This window comes from Dipodomys ordii, unplaced genomic scaffold (genome assembly GCF_000151885.1).
Source record: "Dipodomys ordii isolate 6190 unplaced genomic scaffold, Dord_2.0 Scaffold206, whole genome shotgun sequence".
Classification (NCBI taxonomy): Eukaryota; Metazoa; Chordata; class Mammalia; order Rodentia; family Heteromyidae; genus Dipodomys; species Dipodomys ordii.
In genome coordinates, this window is record NW_012267422.1 from 193,571 (window position 1) to 212,017 (window position 18,447).

At 40.7% G+C, this 18,447-nt stretch overlaps 3 protein-coding genes across 4 annotated transcripts in view; 2 read left to right on the forward strand and 1 right to left on the reverse strand.

The window, feature by feature from the left end:
* The window catches only part of LOC105999998, a 43,164-nt gene that overhangs the window by 16,289 nt on the left and 8,428 nt on the right, over positions 1 to 18,447 (forward strand). The gene's annotated exons all lie outside the window — the stretch shown is intronic.
* On the reverse strand, positions 283 to 17,511 carry LOC106000013 (histone H4-like). Of its 2 annotated transcripts, XM_013035195.1 has the most exons (3): positions 17,223 to 17,511; positions 15,671 to 16,044; positions 4,771 to 5,094 (listed from the first exon to the last, which is right to left on the reverse strand). In XM_013035195.1, exons 1-3 carry the CDS (start codon positions 17,509 to 17,511, stop codon positions 4,771 to 4,773), a joined length of 987 nt encoding a protein of 328 aa, XP_012890649.1. The 2 variants fall into 2 exon arrangements, with proteins under 2 accessions (XP_012890651.1, XP_012890649.1); XM_013035197.1 differs by lacking the exons at positions 15,671 to 16,044; positions 17,223 to 17,511 and adding an exon at positions 283 to 302 and having other exon boundaries at positions 4,776 to 5,087.
* LOC106000014 (histone H1.3) lies at positions 8,196 to 8,994 on the forward strand. The gene has a single exon (XM_013035198.1). It carries the CDS (start codon positions 8,229 to 8,231, stop codon positions 8,892 to 8,894), a length of 666 nt encoding a protein of 221 aa, XP_012890652.1. The 5' UTR covers positions 8,196 to 8,228; the 3' UTR covers positions 8,895 to 8,994.

Here is an 18,447-nt window from a genome sequence, read left to right on the forward strand (position 1 = left end):
CTCTTAAAGTATTCTTCTGGAGTTATCTTTGAATCATAATCCTTCTGGTCATAGTCTCTTATATAGGTGGGAGTACAGGCACAGGCACAATTGTTAATCTGGATCTGAATCTTCAGAAGTCTCTTTCCTTCTTAATCGTTACAATTGGATGCAAGACTACAGTCCCATCAATACAAGATGCAGGGGCTTCCATTAACATTTCTAGACTATTAGTTAGTTACTCTCCCTTTTGAAAAGTGGTATGAGGAGAAAGGACCCAGGAGTCTGGGTCCTTCTGGGTTCCTAAATAAAGCTTTTCTTTCCTTGATTTATTACTGAGAGGAAAACCAACTATATTTTGCTTTTTTTTTCTGAGATAATTTTAAGGTTCATTTGAAAGGATTAAAAAATAGCTAGTCAAGTGTTATTTTTGGGTGTCTATTATGCAGTTTCCAGAGAGTTCCTGAGGAAATTTTGTCTCCAGCATAGCTAGGTACCATGCAATTAAAGCATACACAGGAAATGTGAATATTTCTCCTGAACCTGGAATACTCTCCTAGAGTATGGAATGTGGTAAATCATGCTGCATTTCTATTTCCTCAAGCTATGTTTCTGCAGCCCAGAAGGTTCCGATATTCAAAACATGTTTATACATTTGTCTTAGGGGGAAAAAAGCAAGGAAAATCTATAGTCCAGGTTATTATACTCTAGAGTGGAAATATTAAACTTTATTCTTATGTGCATATCATTGGTTGTATCTCAGTTAAAAGGCAACATATAACTACAAGAAAGGCTGGGAAATGTTTTAATGTGGGCCAAGGAGAAGAATGAGATTAAATTAATAGCCAGTTAGGTTTTACTTTTGCAAGATTACACAGAGTTTATTTGCAAGTAAGGGCCAAGAGTTAGTGCTATTCACACACACCACATACATACTACTTTCTCCTATTTGTAATTCCTTTCCTAGTAAGCCTGCTGATATCTACAATCATTATGCAGAAAAGAGTTTTTCTAATTTCTGTTCTTATAAGAGTATGTAGCGCAGTCAGTATGGGTGTCTTTACAACTCATGATCCTCCTGCCTCCTCCTGAGTTGCTGGGATTACAGGCCTACCTAGCCCCATTTCTCTCTGTCTCTGTCTGTCTGTGTTTGTCTGTCTTTTTCCCCTCTGTCTTACCCTATCATTTATGTGCAGTAATTTAAAGATACCTGAATTTTGTTATATCTTTTTTACTTTGTCTTATTTTGAAAGGTCTGTGTCCTATATTGTTATTATTAACACAGTAAAGGATGTTCTCTTTATCCTCGCAGATTCATCATAGTTAGCAGCTCTGACAGTAGACTGGAGTTCCTAATTGTGTCTGAGGTTGACTCTGTACCAGAAAGAGCCTTATAATACTTCACCCGTTAGACTAGAATGTGATGATTTGATTCATCTCCAGAAACTTGAAGACCACTGATGATGATGACTCTGCCTATGCAGCCTTTATAAAACAGGGTCTTTTAAATACCACACCAGCCACAGTCACTGAGCGCCACCTACAGGCCCAGTAGAACTTAGTACCTTTCATTCAACTCCAGAAGGTTAAAGGCACTGACTGATAACTCTACCTTTGCACCTTTATAAATGTGTCCTTTAATTACTGCACCAACCACAGGTGCTCAGCACTAATCTGCCTTTCACAGTAGTGTGGAATTTGACACTAAAGGGCTGTACATACCAGCTTCATGTACACAATTTTGGAGATAAGACACTGAGCTCTGAGAGGGCTGGCCCTTGAGAAAAGCATGTAAGAGATATTATAAGCTGAATTATGTGCTCTCAAAGTCTTTCCCTGTATTCTTTGGTAATCTGATAGAAATAGCAATGGACTATTAGTAAGAATTCTGGTTGGGCTGAGAGCCAATGACTCACGCCTATAAGCCTAGCTACTAGAGAGCCTGAAATCTGCTGAGATTTGGGGATCATAGTTGGAAGCCAAGTGTAGGCAGAAAAGTCCATGAGACTGTTTTGTCAATTCACAAGAAAAAAGCCTGAAGTGGGTCAAGCATAGAATGCCAACATTGACCAAAGGAGCCAAGTAAGAGCCCAAGGCCCTGCATTCAAGCCCCATTGTTACAGAAGAAAAAGGAGATAGCCTTTTTTTTTTTAATTTTAATTTTATGAAGAAGTCATTCAGGTCTACACAGGTGCCTAATGGATGACATTCTGATACATGAAGTTGAAAACTCCATCCTTAGATCATGCTAATACAATTTTCTGAATATGTGTTGCATGAAGGGCCATGAAGTATAATTTCATATGTACTGGTGACTTCTAGTCATACTTCGGCACATGCATGTCAGATTACCCTCCATCTTTATTCACAAGTATTCACAAACCTAATTCCTTGGAAAATTCAGATGATTGGAGTCTTGGGTCCTCCACCTCTAGGTTTGGTCACTTTGGGAATAAACTCTTTTGCAAAACTTGTTACTACAATGCTTGGTATACTGTACTTCTAGCAAAGTTTTATTAGGTAAAATAATATTTTTCCTTTGTTCCCTAGTAAGTACTTTTTGAAGCTTAATGAACGGTCAGCAAATAAATGAATAAATTTAGGTATATTTAACTTCAGGTCTTCATATTCTTCTCTCATTTACACCCTGTTACATTATAAATAATGAAAAGTTCAAGATGGTAATGGGCTTTGGCTGATTTTAATATTTAAAAAGAAAAGTCCAGGCTGGGAAGGTGGCTCAGTTGGTAGAGTGCTTCCCTTGCATGCATGAGGCCCTGGGTTCAATTCCTCAGCACCACATAAGTAGAAAAGGCCGGAAGTGGCACTGTAGCTCAAGTGGTAGATGGAGCACTAGCTGAAGAGCTGAGGGCCAGTGCCCAGACCCAGAGTTCAGGCCCCCAGAGAGGAAAACCGAAAACCACAGTAAAGTTTATTTATATAGGATTGTTATGCAAAAATCTTTAGCTTTCTCCATCCCTTAGTAGGGGATATAAGCCTATGAAAAGCCTTTTTGCAAATCAAATAGCTGATAACAAGGAACCTTACCTCTGTCACTGAGCACTCTACCATTTGAGCCACAGCGCTGCTTCCAGTTTTCAGACTTTTCTGCCCAAGCTGGTTTCAAACTGCAATCCTCAGATCTGAGTAGCTAGGGTTTCCGGTGTGAGCCACTGGCCCCGACTCCCACTTTAAGAATGTTGAATGCTAGTAGTTTGTTCCAAAATACAGTGGTATGTAAGTTATGAGGTCTGTGTCTCCAGGTTCAGAGCTTAACAGTAAGGAAAGCGAAATACAAATTTAAACCTTCATTCCGAGTTTGTTTCCGCTTAAAATTATGAACAATTAAGAAATAGAATACAGAAATCAGATATCTCAATGCCCAAGGCTTAATTCTTGTGCACTTTGGTCACATATGGGAAAACTAAATGTAAAAGCTTTACGATCAAAATCTCTGCACAATTCAAAGGCAGTATAGTTATAAATGTTCGTAAAGAGCTTAGCGTCTGGGAAAAAACCGCAGTTGTCCAAGAGTTATGCAATATGTTGCTAAAGCATTTAAAAACAAAAGTATTAAATAAAAAGTTGTCATGTGGAAAGCGAACTTTACAACTTTGGTGGGGGGGGAGGATTGGGTGGGGGGATGGGGGGAGACTGGGAAGGGATGTGAAGGGTAAACAAAGGAAGAGGCTACAATGCTTGATAAGAACTGTACTCATTATCTTGCCTATGTAATTACTGTAACCCATCTGTACAGTATGTTCACAATAAAAAAAGAAAAAGTATTAAATAAAATGAAAAATAAAAAACAAAAAAGTCCCAAAAGTATTACAATGAATGAAAACAATTACTTTCAAATGCGCGGTTTTTCAATGCCTAACAAGTTAACTTTCGCTTTTTTCTACAAGAGAATAATGAAGGAAAAGCAAGCTATACATATAATACATGATGATAGCAAACATTTCAATAGATCTATATTTTTAAAATTTGAGACCGGTAGCCAATCATCAGGCCTGTCTAAATATGCATGGCGCGGAATTTGAAGATTCGGACCAATCAGCAAGACTTGGCCCTTATAAATACTAATGAGAAAGAAAGATTCCCCAATTTTTTCTAACCGTCCTCATGGCTCGTACTAAGCAGACCGCTCGCAAGTCCACCGGTGGCAAGGCGCCCCGCAAGCAGCTGGCCACCAAGGCCGCTCGCAAGAGCGCTCCGGCCACCGGCGGCGTGAAGAAGCCCCACCGCTACCGGCCCGGCACCGTGGCGCTGCGCGAGATCCGGCGCTACCAGAAGTCGACGGAGCTTCTGATCCGCAAACTGCCGTTCCAGCGCCTGGTGCGCGAGATCGCGCAGGACTTCAAGACCGACCTGCGCTTCCAGAGTTCCGCTGTGATGGCGCTGCAGGAGGCCAGCGAGGCCTACCTGGTGGGTCTCTTTGAGGACACTAATCTGTGCGCCATCCATGCCAAGCGTGTGACCATCATGCCGAAGGACATCCAACTAGCGCGCCGCATTCGCGGAGAGAGAGCTTAAATTTCCGTTCCTTAGCACCAGTCCCAGCCGTAAAACCAAAAGGCTCTTTTAAGAGCCACCTACAGTTTCACTTGGAGAGCTGGAGCTTTAGTGGCGCTTCCATCTTACAGGAAGGCCCACGAGTGTCCTTGTAGCGCCTGAAATCACCCATACAAGCATGTTTGCAAAAATACACAAGTGAGGCGCCTTTTATGATTAAATGGGTGGCCCTTACAAGGGCCTTTAGAACAGTTAAAAAAATGCCAGCAGCCAAACCTAGCCGCCGAAGCCGTAGAGGGTGCGGCCCTGGCGCTTGAGCGCGTAGACCACGTCCATGGCGGTGACAGTCTTGCGCTTGGCGTGCTCGGTGTAGGTGACGGCGTCGCGAATCACATTCTCCAGAAACACTTTCAGTACCCCGCGAGTCTCCTCGTAGATCAGGCCGGAGATGCGCTTGACCCCGCCACGGCGGGCCAGGCGCCTAATTGCGGGTTTTGTAATACCCTGGATATTGTCGCGAAGGACTTTGCGGTGGCGCTTAGCACCGCCTTTCCCAAGGCCTTTGCCACCCTTACCACGACCAGACATAGTGTAACCTTGCTGAAAACCAGCTTCTTAAAGCGCCCTCTGCAGTTCCTTATATATCAGCAATGCGGACCTTTTAGAAAACTGAAATGGCGCGGGCGGGAAGGAGAGTTTTGTATCCGCCTCTCCTTCATCTTATTGGGTGTCTCCTACCATGTGAATTCTGAATCCAGGTCTCTGCGACCTCTTGGAACATGCATGTCTCCCCACTGTTACGTACACATCCAACCTGTTTTACAATTTGTAAAACAACAAAAAAGTGCACATATATGTGCGCGCGTGTGCTGTAGCACTCTAAACTGAGGAACATCCGAGCAATTTTTTTTCTCATAGTTGATTTTCAGCTTTACAACTTAATATCCATTTTGCCCATAATGAAGCTGTGTATTTGACAATAGTATATACAGTACACTCTTTTCTGTAGATAGGTACTGATAAGGAGGACCCTACTTGTACTTTTCTTTGTTCAATTTAGAAACTGTCTGCAATGTAAAGAATTCCAGGCTTGGAGAAGTAGGTCTTTTCTACATTGTGTGTGTAAACTTGGCCTTGAGTCTTCTGATCTTGCCACCCATTACTGCTATGTAGTGTATCACAGTGAACAGCATTTGCTAGATAATAGGATTAACAAAAGCAGCTTGGATGCATTCTGTGAAATGTCCAAATAATAAATTACGGAGGCAATGTACTCAAAATCATAGTGTGATATGTTCAAACATGACAAATGCCTTCTATTTCCTAGACAGGTAATTAAAAATAAAAATCTTTTCTTTGATGGTGCTTATTTCTCAAGTGCTTGCAAAGCAAAGTATTCATTTCCTTAATTTAGAACTTACCTCAAGTACCTCCTTGCTTAGACATATTTATCTCCTAGTCTCTCTTGCATGGAGGCACCAAAAGGGCATCAGGTACTTTAAAAGGAGTAAGGTTCCCTGTAAGGTTCCACGTAAGGTTCCCTGACTGGAAGTTAAAATAGACTTCATTTCTCACTTACCTTCTGAACACATTTGATTCTAACAAAGCTTTACTTTCTTTGTATTCATTATTTTTTTCCCCAATTCTCTTTCTTGGTATTTATTCTGTGTTTACTTCTTGTGAATTATTTTAAATGCACTGTTCCATTTTGCAATTCTTAGGAATAATTCCTGTAGAATGACCAACTGAACAACAGTAATATTTCTTGGGCATTTATTAAGGCTAACTTCAGCCTGTATTGCCCTCCAGGAACGGAAGAACTTATTTTAAAAAATATTGGAATTAGTCAGTAGCTCATTTACTGTGAATTTGATCATGAGATCCAGTAGGTTTGGCAGAGAATTAATGGTGATATCTGCTAATCAAATATATCTTGGTTAACTTGGTTAACAAAAACATCAATAATTCAACTGTAATTATTATTGCAATCATACTCACAGTTGCATTTTAATTCTATCTTTAGGTCTAGGCTTTCGGCAACATGAATGTATATACCCAAAAAGAAAAGGTCCTATATAATGCCTGTGACAATTGGTACTCATTCACATAATGGTTTACATGATAGCAAACCATCCCTTTCTCAAACTACTACATTTTTCAGAGGAGTTACTGATGCTTCTCATCCAGTTCTGTTAGATGACATCGTTTAAACAGATTTGTTTATATTTATGCTATATAGCATGGCCTTAGGCCCTAAACACTGCTTCCAGTCTTGTCACCCAATAAATAATTGTTTAAGTGAAGTTGCTTCTGTGGAATTAGTACATTTTTGGAAAAATGATATGGTAGAAGTTGATCAACCTGCCTTCAATTATGTGAAAAAAAGCCTCAAGTAATCATTGAGCCATAAATGATTGTTTGGAATAAAGCCAGAATGGTTGCTTGGAAAAATGAGTAATTGCTTAAGGAAACAACAAAATACATTTCTTGTTCATTGTAAGAAATATAGGGCATCATTTTTGTATTTGCTTAGACACTATTACTTTTTTGCTTAATTATATAACAATTCACAATTTTATCAGGAGTGTTGTAACATAAGATGAATGAGATCATTAATGGTCACTCGTGTTTGCCTTCAAATTTCATTCAGGTCATTGGGTACACACATTATAGCGTAGTAAGCTCAGTGATATCAACTTTCAGAAATAGATTTTTTTTTCCTTATGGTCAGTTTTGCAGCGTTAAGATTTGAATTACAATCTTGAAATATAGGAAATATACAGATATGTTCATATAAGAGAGCAAAAGCCTTAAAACAAGGCGTCAGTCGTTACAATATTAAGAAAATTGGACATGAAGATGAATGCTATGTCAATATTTTTATTATACATCTAATAAAATATATCATGCTATTCTATTAATCGTCAGTTGCGCTTTCTTTTTTCCTTTTTTTTTGTTCACTCATATCTATTCTAGGTTTGAAAAATCTGCTTAGAACTCCTTAGAAGTAGAATGGAACAGTTTTAGCCCCATCTTCTTGAATAAGTTTAAATCACTAAAACACGCGAATCAACCCAATTTACATTTTGGCATCTCAAATATTTTAAAAATATATTGTTCTTTTAATAAATAATCATCCTTGCTGTATATACAGCATTCTATTCCAGTGCCAATTCCTAGATCGGTGCAAACAGCTCGAGGGTGAGTCTGTGCTATTGCTCCTGCGAAAAAACTTAATTTTCCTAATCACTTGAGTAAAATGAAGTTTATTTATATGATTTTGGGAAGATAAGAATGCGCAGAACAATGCCGTGATAAAAGCAGTTGCAAATGAAACCCGGAGAAATTGTATTTTTAAGGAAAACCCGAAAGTTGTCTGAATCTGACCGAAGTTTGAAAGAGAGTTGGGGGAATCAGGGAAGTTTCAGAATGCCAGTTTTGATGCTAGGTGTAGAAAGTAAGGCAACTATGAAGCCTAAACCCTCTCGGATCAGTTTTCCACAAGTTCCTAGTTATTTCGTTCGTAGATTTTTAATATTTTTATTCTTTTTTAAGTGGCAACAAACACAGTCACAAGGCAGAGCCGAGGAGTCCTTTTCCAGCCGCGCAGTGCTTGGAGCAGGGAACCAATCATCACTCAGCGTCTCTCTATATAAACCCAGAGCCTTCCGCGCAGGGGACAAGCCATTCTCACAGTTTGAGCTTACTTTTGGCTCTTCTTACGAGGCAGAAAGATGTCGGAGACTGCTCCTGTTGCTCCCGCAGCCCCCGCACCTGCGGAGAAGACACCTGCGAAGAAGAAGGCGAAGAAAGCTGGCGCTGCCGCTGGGAAGCGCAAGGCGACCGGACCCCCGGTGTCCGAGCTCATCACCAAAGCTGTGGCCGCCTCCAAAGAGCGCAACGGGGTGTCTCTGGCCGCGCTCAAGAAGGCGCTCGCGGCAGCCGGCTACGACGTGGAGAAGAACAACAGCCGCATCAAGCTGGGTCTGAAGAGCCTGGTGAGCAAAGGCACCCTGGTGCAGACCAAGGGCACCGGCGCCTCCGGCTCCTTCAAGCTCAACAAAAAGGCGGCCTCCGGGGAGGCCAAGCCCAAGGCCAAGAAGGCGGGCGCGGCTAAGCCTAAGAAGCCTGCCGGCGCAGCCAAGAAGCCGAAGAAGGCGACTGGCTCCGCCACTCCTAAAAAGAGCGCCAAGAAGACCCCTAAGAAGGCGAAGAAGCCTGCAGCGGCTGCTGGGGCCAAGAAAGTTGCCAAGAGCCCGAAAAAGGTGAAGGCAGCCAAGCCAAAGAAGCCTGCCAAGAGTCCTGCAAAGGCGAAAGCCCCTAAGCCTAAGGCTGCCAAGCCTAAAGCTGCCAAACCCAAGGCCACGAAGGCCAAGAAGACCGCTCCGAAGAAGAAGTAAGGTTGTGGTAGGACGCCCTGCTGTGAAAATCTCAACGGCTCTTTTCAGAGCCACCCACACATTCAATTCAAAAGAGCTGAGCTTTGGGTGACAATTTAAAGCCGAGTTATAGTGGGCTTTTCAGGTTGGGGCTCTGAGGTGTCAGATGCAACAACCCTTATTCTATAATTTAAAGGGTTTATGTGTATGCGTTCCCTACGGTGTCTTTCATGCTGGTCCTAGCGGACCTATTTTCTTTTCCCTTTTTTTCAAGTGCCATTTTGAGCTGCGCTGCGTGTTTGGGCTTTGATCTGAGGCTGCCCAAGTCCCTAGCTGAGGAGGGGCGGAGCATGAACGCTCGTGGAGAACTGGTGCTGGGAGAAGAGGGCGTTTACGTCCTTGTTTTTCGCGCCTAAAACCTTAAAAGAGTCGACTCTGGGTAAGCCAATCCGGGAATTTTATTATAGGCTCGGCCGGTGTCGTAAGATTCGCTTTCCCATTGGCCTGGGGTTTGTGTGTTAGTGACTCGGTTGAGATTTACCCAATCATGACATACCTTTGGACGTTCTTTTTATTTTTTATTTTTTATGAAGAGGGAGTGCCCAACCAATCACAGATTGACATATTAAAATTTGCTTACGTGTGCAGGCAGCCATTCACGGCGCAGCATTCTCCCTCCCCTAACGACCAGTTAAAGGAGGAATTCTTTTCGGCAATTCCTTTTTAATTGTCTTTGTACTCGAATCTATATTCCTCCTCCACCCCCTTCCGGAATTCCAAGGTACTGTGCTAGACAAAGGACATCTTTGGCGGCGATTCTTTCCCACCCGCAATACCGGGGTTCGAACTCGCTGCCCTGGAATGCTGGCCTGGCTCGAAGTCGGCGCGTTGTGCCTCCAGCTCTTTGTCCATTTTTCATATTTACTCTTCCATCCATATTTCTTCATAGATTATTTACATGGTTTTAGGGAGCCGGGGATTTCTGTCCCCACTTACCTATTAGGTCAGTACACGAGAGGGAAACCAAGCTTTTGACAATGCTGCATGGTTTGCCAGTGGCACCTAAGTTGGACAAAGAAAGCTGTAGGAACAAGGATTTAGTCTGGGTGGTCTAGCATTTTATCGCTGCACATATTTATATTTACTCTTTGTTGGATAGTACTTCATCTTGGTGATAAGTACTGAAAACACGAACTGTGGATGTAAGAGCAAAAAGTACATCTAAAATGCAATTCAGTAGTGAGTTAACATCAGTCGCAGGATTTTGAAGTGGTGTTCTTCAAACTGACATTTTTATTCCTACTGCTGGGCTTTAATATGCTACCAAAGAAATACATACATATGACTATATGTACTTGAAAAATTGGAAGTGTTTTGATGTTACTGCCTGTCTTATCTTTTACACGTAGTCTATGTACTTAAACCTTTATTTAAAGAGGACTAGAGTCATAGCTTTAGCGGTAGTGCACCTGCCTTTTATAATTCTATACCCTGCCTGAGTTAAAATTCTAATGTTGCCAACAATAACAATGATAGCACCAAATCCACAACACAAGTCTTGAAGCCCTGAACCTCAAGATTGAAATGGCTGTTGATTTATTTCTTTGTTTAGAACACTATTATATCCCTTTCAACAGCTAATAACTTTCAATTTTACATACCAAGCTTTGTGTGTGTGTGTGTGTGCTCACATGTATCAGGCTTGAATTCAACCTGGATGTGGTCCCATCGCATTTCTGCTCAATGTTATTGCTCTACCACTTGTGTCATGCTTCCACTTCATAATTTTTTGTGTTCACTTGGAGTTCAAGAGTCTCAAGGACTTTATTGCCCCAGAGTGACTATAAACAGCAATCCTCAGATCTTAGCCTTCAGAGTAGCTCAAATTATAAGAATGAGCCACCAGGGCCTGGATCCTAATAAAAAACAAAAGCCAAAACATTTTTAATTTTCTTTTTCAAAACAGTTCTGTTTTTTCCAAAGCCAGAGATACATCTCATAATTTTCCTTTCTAAAGAAGATAAAAAGGTTCAGTGAGAATTGCTTTGTTGAAAAGGAGATGTGGATAAATAGAGAAATGTGAAATTGCCAAAAATCCTCTTAAAAATAAGAGATTTAGGGTTTTGACTGTGGCTTAATTGTAGCTTGCTTAGCATGCAAGAAGCCTTGGGTCTGATTCCTCAGTACCACAGAAACAGAAAAAGCCAGAAGTGACACTGTGGCTTAAGTGGTAGAGTGCTATCCTTGAGCAAAAAAAACTCAGGGACAGCCTCCAGGCCCAGAGCTCAAGCCTCAGGAATGAGGAACAAACAAAAAGAAAACCCAAAACAAAATAAACTAAGAGCTTGAATCAATCACCGAGAAGGCAGAAAGGGAAAGATCTGGGCCAGGCTTTCACTGAAGATAAGGTGTCAAGGTCAGTAACGGTAATCAAACTTAATCCTTTTTTTTTTTTTTTTGTGGTAGAAGCTTTTGACCTTTTCTAGGGAAGCAATGCCACTTGAACCATATCCCTAGCCCAGTTTGCTTTAGTTACTTTTGGGTTGTTTTGACCTGGCCAGCTTACACAAGAGCTGTTATTAACAATCCTCAATAATTGGCATGGCAGATTGAACCAGCTTGTTGAGATAGGGGTTACATTAACTTTTTCTGTATGTTCGACTTCAATTGAGATCTTCCTTATCTATCTCCCTAGTACATGGGATTATTGGTGGGGCCCACTGTTTTAGTTCCTCTAGTCATTTAATGTTTGTAAATACTTGTTATATTGCTGCTAAACTTTGGCCTTTTTATAGAGTACTGGCATTAGGTGTACTTAAAATGCTTATTTTATACTTAAGGAAATTGTGCTTTAGGAGATGCAATAACCTGAAAGGAATACTTTTTCTCAGTAACTAAATTAACCTATCTTCCTCATACTGCTTCTTACCTGTAATAGAAAAGGTGTCAGATTTTCTTGTCCCTTTTAAGACTTATTGATGGCTGAGTACTTTGTATTGCTTATATTTGAAACAATAACATTGTTTTGGACCAGCTTGTACTTTCTAACTTCCCTGTATACTTGGTTATAGATTGGTTCTTTTGAACTGGAGCTGGCAGATCAAAAATCTTAATTAGGTACATCCTTCAGTCATCAAAAAAATTCAGGTTGGTATTTTAAGGGATTCCTCTTGAATCTATTTTTCTCTTCCCATTTTGGCTATCAAAGTAAGAATGACTTTATTCTTTCCTTAATTTGCCACTCTCTTGTTCCTAAATTCTGGCCATTCTCAAAAAACAAAAGTATTCTTTACAATGGTCACTGTTCCACCATTGTGTTTGTTTATGGGAAAACATAGTATCTTCTTTTTAAATTTAATTTAATTTTATTTGTGAACTTACTGTACAGAGGAGTTACAATTACATGGGCAGGATAATGCGTACATTTCTTACCAAGCATTGCAGCCTCCTCCTTTGTTTACCCTTCACATCCCTTCCCAGCCTCCCCCCTCCCCCCCCATAGTATCTTTTTTATAATAATATCTTCTGTTCACATTGGTGACAGTAATCTAATTCAAAAATCTAGTTACATGTCTTTTGCATAATTATCTTCTGAAAAATTGGATGACAGTATTTCCTCTCATTAATTAATAAATCCATAGTTGATATGCCTTGTTTCTTCCTATGCTGTTTCTGTGTGATTTTTTAAGATATGATCAATTGGTTTACATTATTGCATGGAATGAAGCTGATTATACTTATTTCCACTTGCTTTTATGTATGAGAAAGACAGGGTTATAAAGATTTAGTTCCTTACATAATCTTCTTCTTTGAGGTTCATTCCCTTGCTTATTGAAATATGCCATCCTAGGGGCTGGGATGGGAAGGTGGTTCAGTCATAGAGTGCTTGCCTTGCATGCCTGAGGCCCTGGGTTCGATTCCTCAGCACCACATAAGCAAAAAGAAAAAAGCCGGAAGTGGGGCTGTTGTGGTTCGAGTGGTAGAGTGCTAGTCTACCCCCCGCCTCCCCCCCCCAAAAAAAAATTGCCATCCTAAAGTTTGGGCAAAAGTATAAAATTGAAACAAGAATGTATAAGTACACCTTTGCAAATAAAAATATCTTTATATTTTCAATGTTAATAGTTGTCATGGTTAAGTGGAGTGGAGAAGATTTGGGGAAAAATGGAATTAAGTTTCTTTTAGCTATCATTTCCATTAGATAACCCTATTGGTTTATTCATTGTTTTAAATTACATGATCTCTTTGCTCACCCATTATAAATGGTCATGTTCTTTGCTGACATCCATATAACAAAAGACAGGTTAATAAAGACAATGAAAATTTTCACTGATCATTGTTTTGGAAGACATTTGTAAAGGTCAGAAACCTAAATAAAACTATATTCTACGTCTTTTTTTTTTTTTGTCTGTTTCTTAGTTTTTATTCTGGTCCTGTCACTTGAGCTCTGGGCCTAGACACTGTCCTTGAACTTTTTTTTTTCTTTTTGCTTATGTGGTGCTGAGGAATCGAACCCAGGGCCTCATGCATGCCAGCTCCTGTCCTTGAACTTTTTGACTCAAGACTAGTATACTACCACTTGAGCAATAGCCCCTCTGCTTTTTGCTTGTTAATTGGATCTGAGAGTCTCACGTTTTTGGAGTATGCTAGCAGCAGTGAATAATGAACCTAAGATTTCGGCCTTCTAAGCAGGTAGGATTGCATGTGTGACCCATTAGGTAAACTGCCTTTTTATGTTCCTGTTCTGGGAAGAATAGATAGCCCTGTAGAAATGATGGTAATAAACGAATATAATGTCCAGATTCTTTTTGGCCTCTCTATGTGGTATTCATTCCTTTTGACCCTTGGTTATACTCTTTTTTTTAATTATCTTTTTGTTTTTGTTGTGAAAATACCATACAGAGGGGTTACAATTACAAGGGCAAGATAGTGAGTACATTTCTTATCAAGCATTGTTGCCTCCTCCTTTGTTTCCCTTACCCATCCCTTCCCTTCTCCACCCATCGTGGTTATACTCTTTCTTAAATGGATTTATTACCAAGGGAATTAGGTCAGAGAATTTTGTTGCTGACAGTTTCAAGTCAGTAATGCCAGGGAATATGAGAACATTAAATTGCTTTGGGGAAAAGTGGCTTTGTTCTCTATTATCAGTCGAGGAAGAGGACTTACAGTTTTCAATGTCTTACCTGGGGAGCAAAGGGAGCCATGACAGGACAGTAGCTTAGAAAACCAGTTTCTGAGGCTTTCACTTCAAAGTCGAGTTTTTTAAGTCCCAACAATGCTGAAAGGCAGTCACATAATCCAGAAATGCATATACAACACAACGTGCCAACATGAGTATATCAGAGAATTATGTGTGAGTATTTGTGATCATCCATAAAAAAGTTTCAACTTATTTTAAAAGGTCTGGTATTGATCATTACTTTGTGCAATCCCCCTCACCCCCACCTTTGGGAGTGGGGTGGGGTGAGTAGGTGGGGGAAGACCTTGAATGTGGTGTTTTCACTTGTGTCATATACCTATACTGCTGCACAGAAAGAAAAATTTTCGATGTTAAATGCTTCTCTATTAGTTCACATATATGTAGTTTTACTACAGTACAATAAAACCTTCCAATCTTAGAGGACTGTATACATTTAAAGTCCAACCATTCCTTTTAGCAGATATAGTATGAAAAATTGTATTAGTATAAGAAATCTTACTTTAATAGCCACTTTTTACAGAAAATAAGACCCTCAGGAATGCCCTTTTGCTATAAGCTAAGAGTTCTTAGATGGGAAGTTTTATAGTATAGATACAACTGCTGTATATACAAAATGTCTCAAGTCCCCTTTGTCCCCTTCTCCCCTCCTCTTCTAGTATGTCATCACTAACCCTTCCTTGCTCTTTCCTGTACTATCAAATCAAATATGGCCTTATATAACCACAATTGCCTTAGCAGATTACAATGAGAAAAGTAACTTCTCAAGAATATTTGTTTGATTTTTTTCCTTTTCGGAACCTGTCCTGAGGATTGAATTCAGAGCTTGGGTGCTGCTGTCCCTGAGCTTTACTAAATGCTAACCAGTGCCCTGACCAATTGATGCACAATTACACGTCTGCCTTTTTTGGTAGTTAATTGGAGATGTTTCATGGACTTTCTTGCCAGGGTTCTCTTCGAGTTTTTATTTTCAGATCTCAGCCGTCTGAGTACATAGGATTGCAGGCCTGAGTCACCAATGCATGGCCTGCAAGTAAGTTTTCACTGCTGATTCCTTCACAATGGGATATAAAGTTAATATTTAATGATCCTGGAGTGAAATCCGTGACAAAACCTTGTTATCCCAATAAATCGTGAAGCCACAGGCAGGGCCTTCAATCTCATTTATATAACCTAAGCATTTACACACTAAAAAACACAAAGGATGTCCAATTTCTTAAAGGACTCAAATGGACTGGCAGCTGCCCATGTGTTAGACCCAAAACCTGCTGATCACAACAGTGATTAGCACTGAAAAACTTAGACCTTCGGACGACTAATTCCAGCAACGAACATTCTAAATTCAAGGTTCAATTGATTTGACCTAAATTACTCTAGGACCAAGTAGGTCAGTGATAGAGAGCAGGCTGACATTCTGACCAATCACACCATTCACGAGCATCTACAGCACTTTCTACAGATCAAGTGTTGGCTCTTAAAAGAGCCTTTGCGTTTTTAGCTTTGATACCCACGAGAAAGCTATTTAAGCCCTCTCCCCACGGATACGGCGTGCAAGTTGGATGTCCTTAGGCATAATAGTCACCCGCTTGGCGTGGATGGCGCATAAGTTGGTGTCCTCAAAGAGACCCACCAGGTAGGCTTCGCTCGCCTCCTGCAGCGCCATCACAGCAGAACTCTGGAAGCGCAGGTCAGTCTTGAAGTCCTGCGCGATCTCGCGCACCAGACGCTGGAACGGCAGTTTGCGGATCAGAAGCTCCGTCGACTTCTGGTAGCGCCGGATCTCGCGCAGCGCCACGGTGCCGGGTCGGTAGCGGTGGGGCTTCTTCACGCCGCCGGTGGCCGGAGCGCTCTTGCGAGCGGCCTTGGTGGCCAGCTGCTTGCGGGGCGCCTTGCCACCGGTGGACTTGCGAGCGGTCTGCTTGGTACGAGCCATAGCTCCAGATGAGGACAAAAATCGAGAAGAGAACGGGCCCTAAGAGCTGTGTATTTATACCGTAACCAAATCACTCAGGTTGCATTCTGGGCATTTTTTTTAACTCTTCCGTTGGAAGTGGTTCAGCGTTCTACTATTGGATTTTCTTTTACATGCAGTTTCTCATTGGTCAAAGGCGGTTGCTAGACAATCCCCTTAATTTTTTTCCTTAAAAATCCTTTACATCAGCTACATTTACATACTTTATATATTGTCTTGAACGCTATTTGCACAAAATAGAATCTTTATCCCTCTTTATGAAAAAGAATTCAGTAGTTTGAATCAATAGTAGAGCATATGTCTAGCTTTCCGGAGTTTCGGCTGCATCCCCACAAAAACCTTTTAAATATATCTTCATAAGCCTTAAATTCATTACATTTAGAGTGAAGAAATCTACCTCAGTCTTTCCTAAGCTCTTGTTTAAAGGCGGTTTGGTTTCTTTGAAATGGTTAACTCGTCATCTCTGCTTTTTATGACTGGCAAGTTTAATGAGTGCCACTTAACCTTGAAAATTCTCTACAGATTTGCTTATATCAGTAGAATTGAATGTATGGAAGAGAGGCAATTTTTGACACATCACTAAGGCTACTTCCCACACTTCCGTATCCCACGTCAATTCTTTCCTTTGGTTTTGTCGATCAAACCTGATCAATTACGATCACTTCAGAAATATACAAAGAACATTGCATGGAATAGATCTTAGTGAGCAAATTACTGAAAATTTCCATCTATTGTCTTAATGATCAGTTTAACTATTTAATAAACAGTTGGGTTATTTTACTGGCTTTTTCAACCAATCAGTGATTCGATTCACACACCCTTATTTGCATATCTCGGGTCAATGAAATCTTGAGACCACTTGACGATCTGAATGAGTTTTCAGTATTCAAACCTTATATGCTTCATTACCATAAGGTATAGAAGCTTAGCGCGATGTTTAAAACGTGTCGATGTGTTAGCAACAGTAAAGTCCGGGGTAGGAAGGTGGCTCAGTGGTACAACGCTTGCCTTGAGCTGAAGAGCCCAAGACCAGTAAGCACATGAAAGGTTTAGCCTGACTGCAGTAAAAAGTCTTAAGGCGAAGGTGTTCAGCGCTTTTGTGTGAAAGGATAGATGGCCCTGAAAAGGGCCTTTGATGTTAAGTATAACCTGGTAATTTAACCTCCAAAGCCGTAGAGGGTGCGTCCTTGACGCTTAAGCGCGTAGACCACATCCATGGCTGTAACAGTTTTGCGCTTGGCGTGCTCCGTGTAGGTGACAGCGTCCCGGATCACATTCTCCAGGAACACCTTCAGCACCCCGCGGGTCTCCTCATAGATCAGGCCGGAGATACGCTTGACTCCACCACGGCGTGCCAGGCGACGGATGGCGGGCTTGGTGATTCCCTGAATATTGTCACGGAGGACCTTGCGATGGCGCTTAGCACCGCCTTTTCCTAGCCCCTTACCACCTTTGCCACGGCCAGACATTATTGCGTTGGGTAAGAAGAGCTGAGTGGCGATTTCTAAAGGAACCGCATACTTAAAACCACACTGCGGACCTTATTGAAAGCAGGAAATACTGGCGGGAAAGCGTGAGAGGCGGGGTCAATGAACTTACTCTCCCACAACAATGCCCTTGATTCCCTTCCAAGAATGCCTGAGAGGTATTTGTATGTTTCTTCTCATTTCCCGACTGATCAATTTTTTAGAGCATTAAAACATTCTTTTCAATCCTAGTCTTGAAGCTCTTGCAACCATACCATCATCTGTCTTGCATAGAGAATGTTTGAAAACCTGAAATATTGCTATCCATTTTAGAAGCATACTTGAATTTCAATTGCCCTTTCTTTCTGGAAAAAAAAAAAAGGTACTCAAGTATAATGGTCAGTGCCATTCGTATAATGATCTAGGGAGTGAATATATTTTATGTTCACCATTGTACAAGGATTATATCTTTTTCTTGGTAGCATGGGTGTTTGAATTAAATATATTTCAAAGAAACTGGATTGAAGTGAGAATGAAGAATTATTAAGAAGCATTTATAGAAAAGAAGGGAGGCTTTTTAAATGTATGAAGGAAGAAAATATAATCTTTCTCCTGTGCCTGCCTCTGCATGGTCCCCTGGGATGGATGTGTGGGACCCTTCATTACTAAAATTTGAATTCAGAGGTAGCATGTCAGTAGGTAGGTACTGTTTGAAAATCCATGCTAACCTTTTGCTAAATATCTATTTTCCTGGGATAGAGAATGCAAAATATGTTTTTTTCTTGTTACACAGGCCCTATGTATTTTGGTATTTTGTGTCTTCTGTCACTTTCCAAGAAAAAATTTAAATTAATTATTGTCCCAAAATTTAAGCCTTAGATGTATGTACAATATATTTCTCTTCTGTTAAAAACAATATGAAACTGGGTTCCAGTGGTT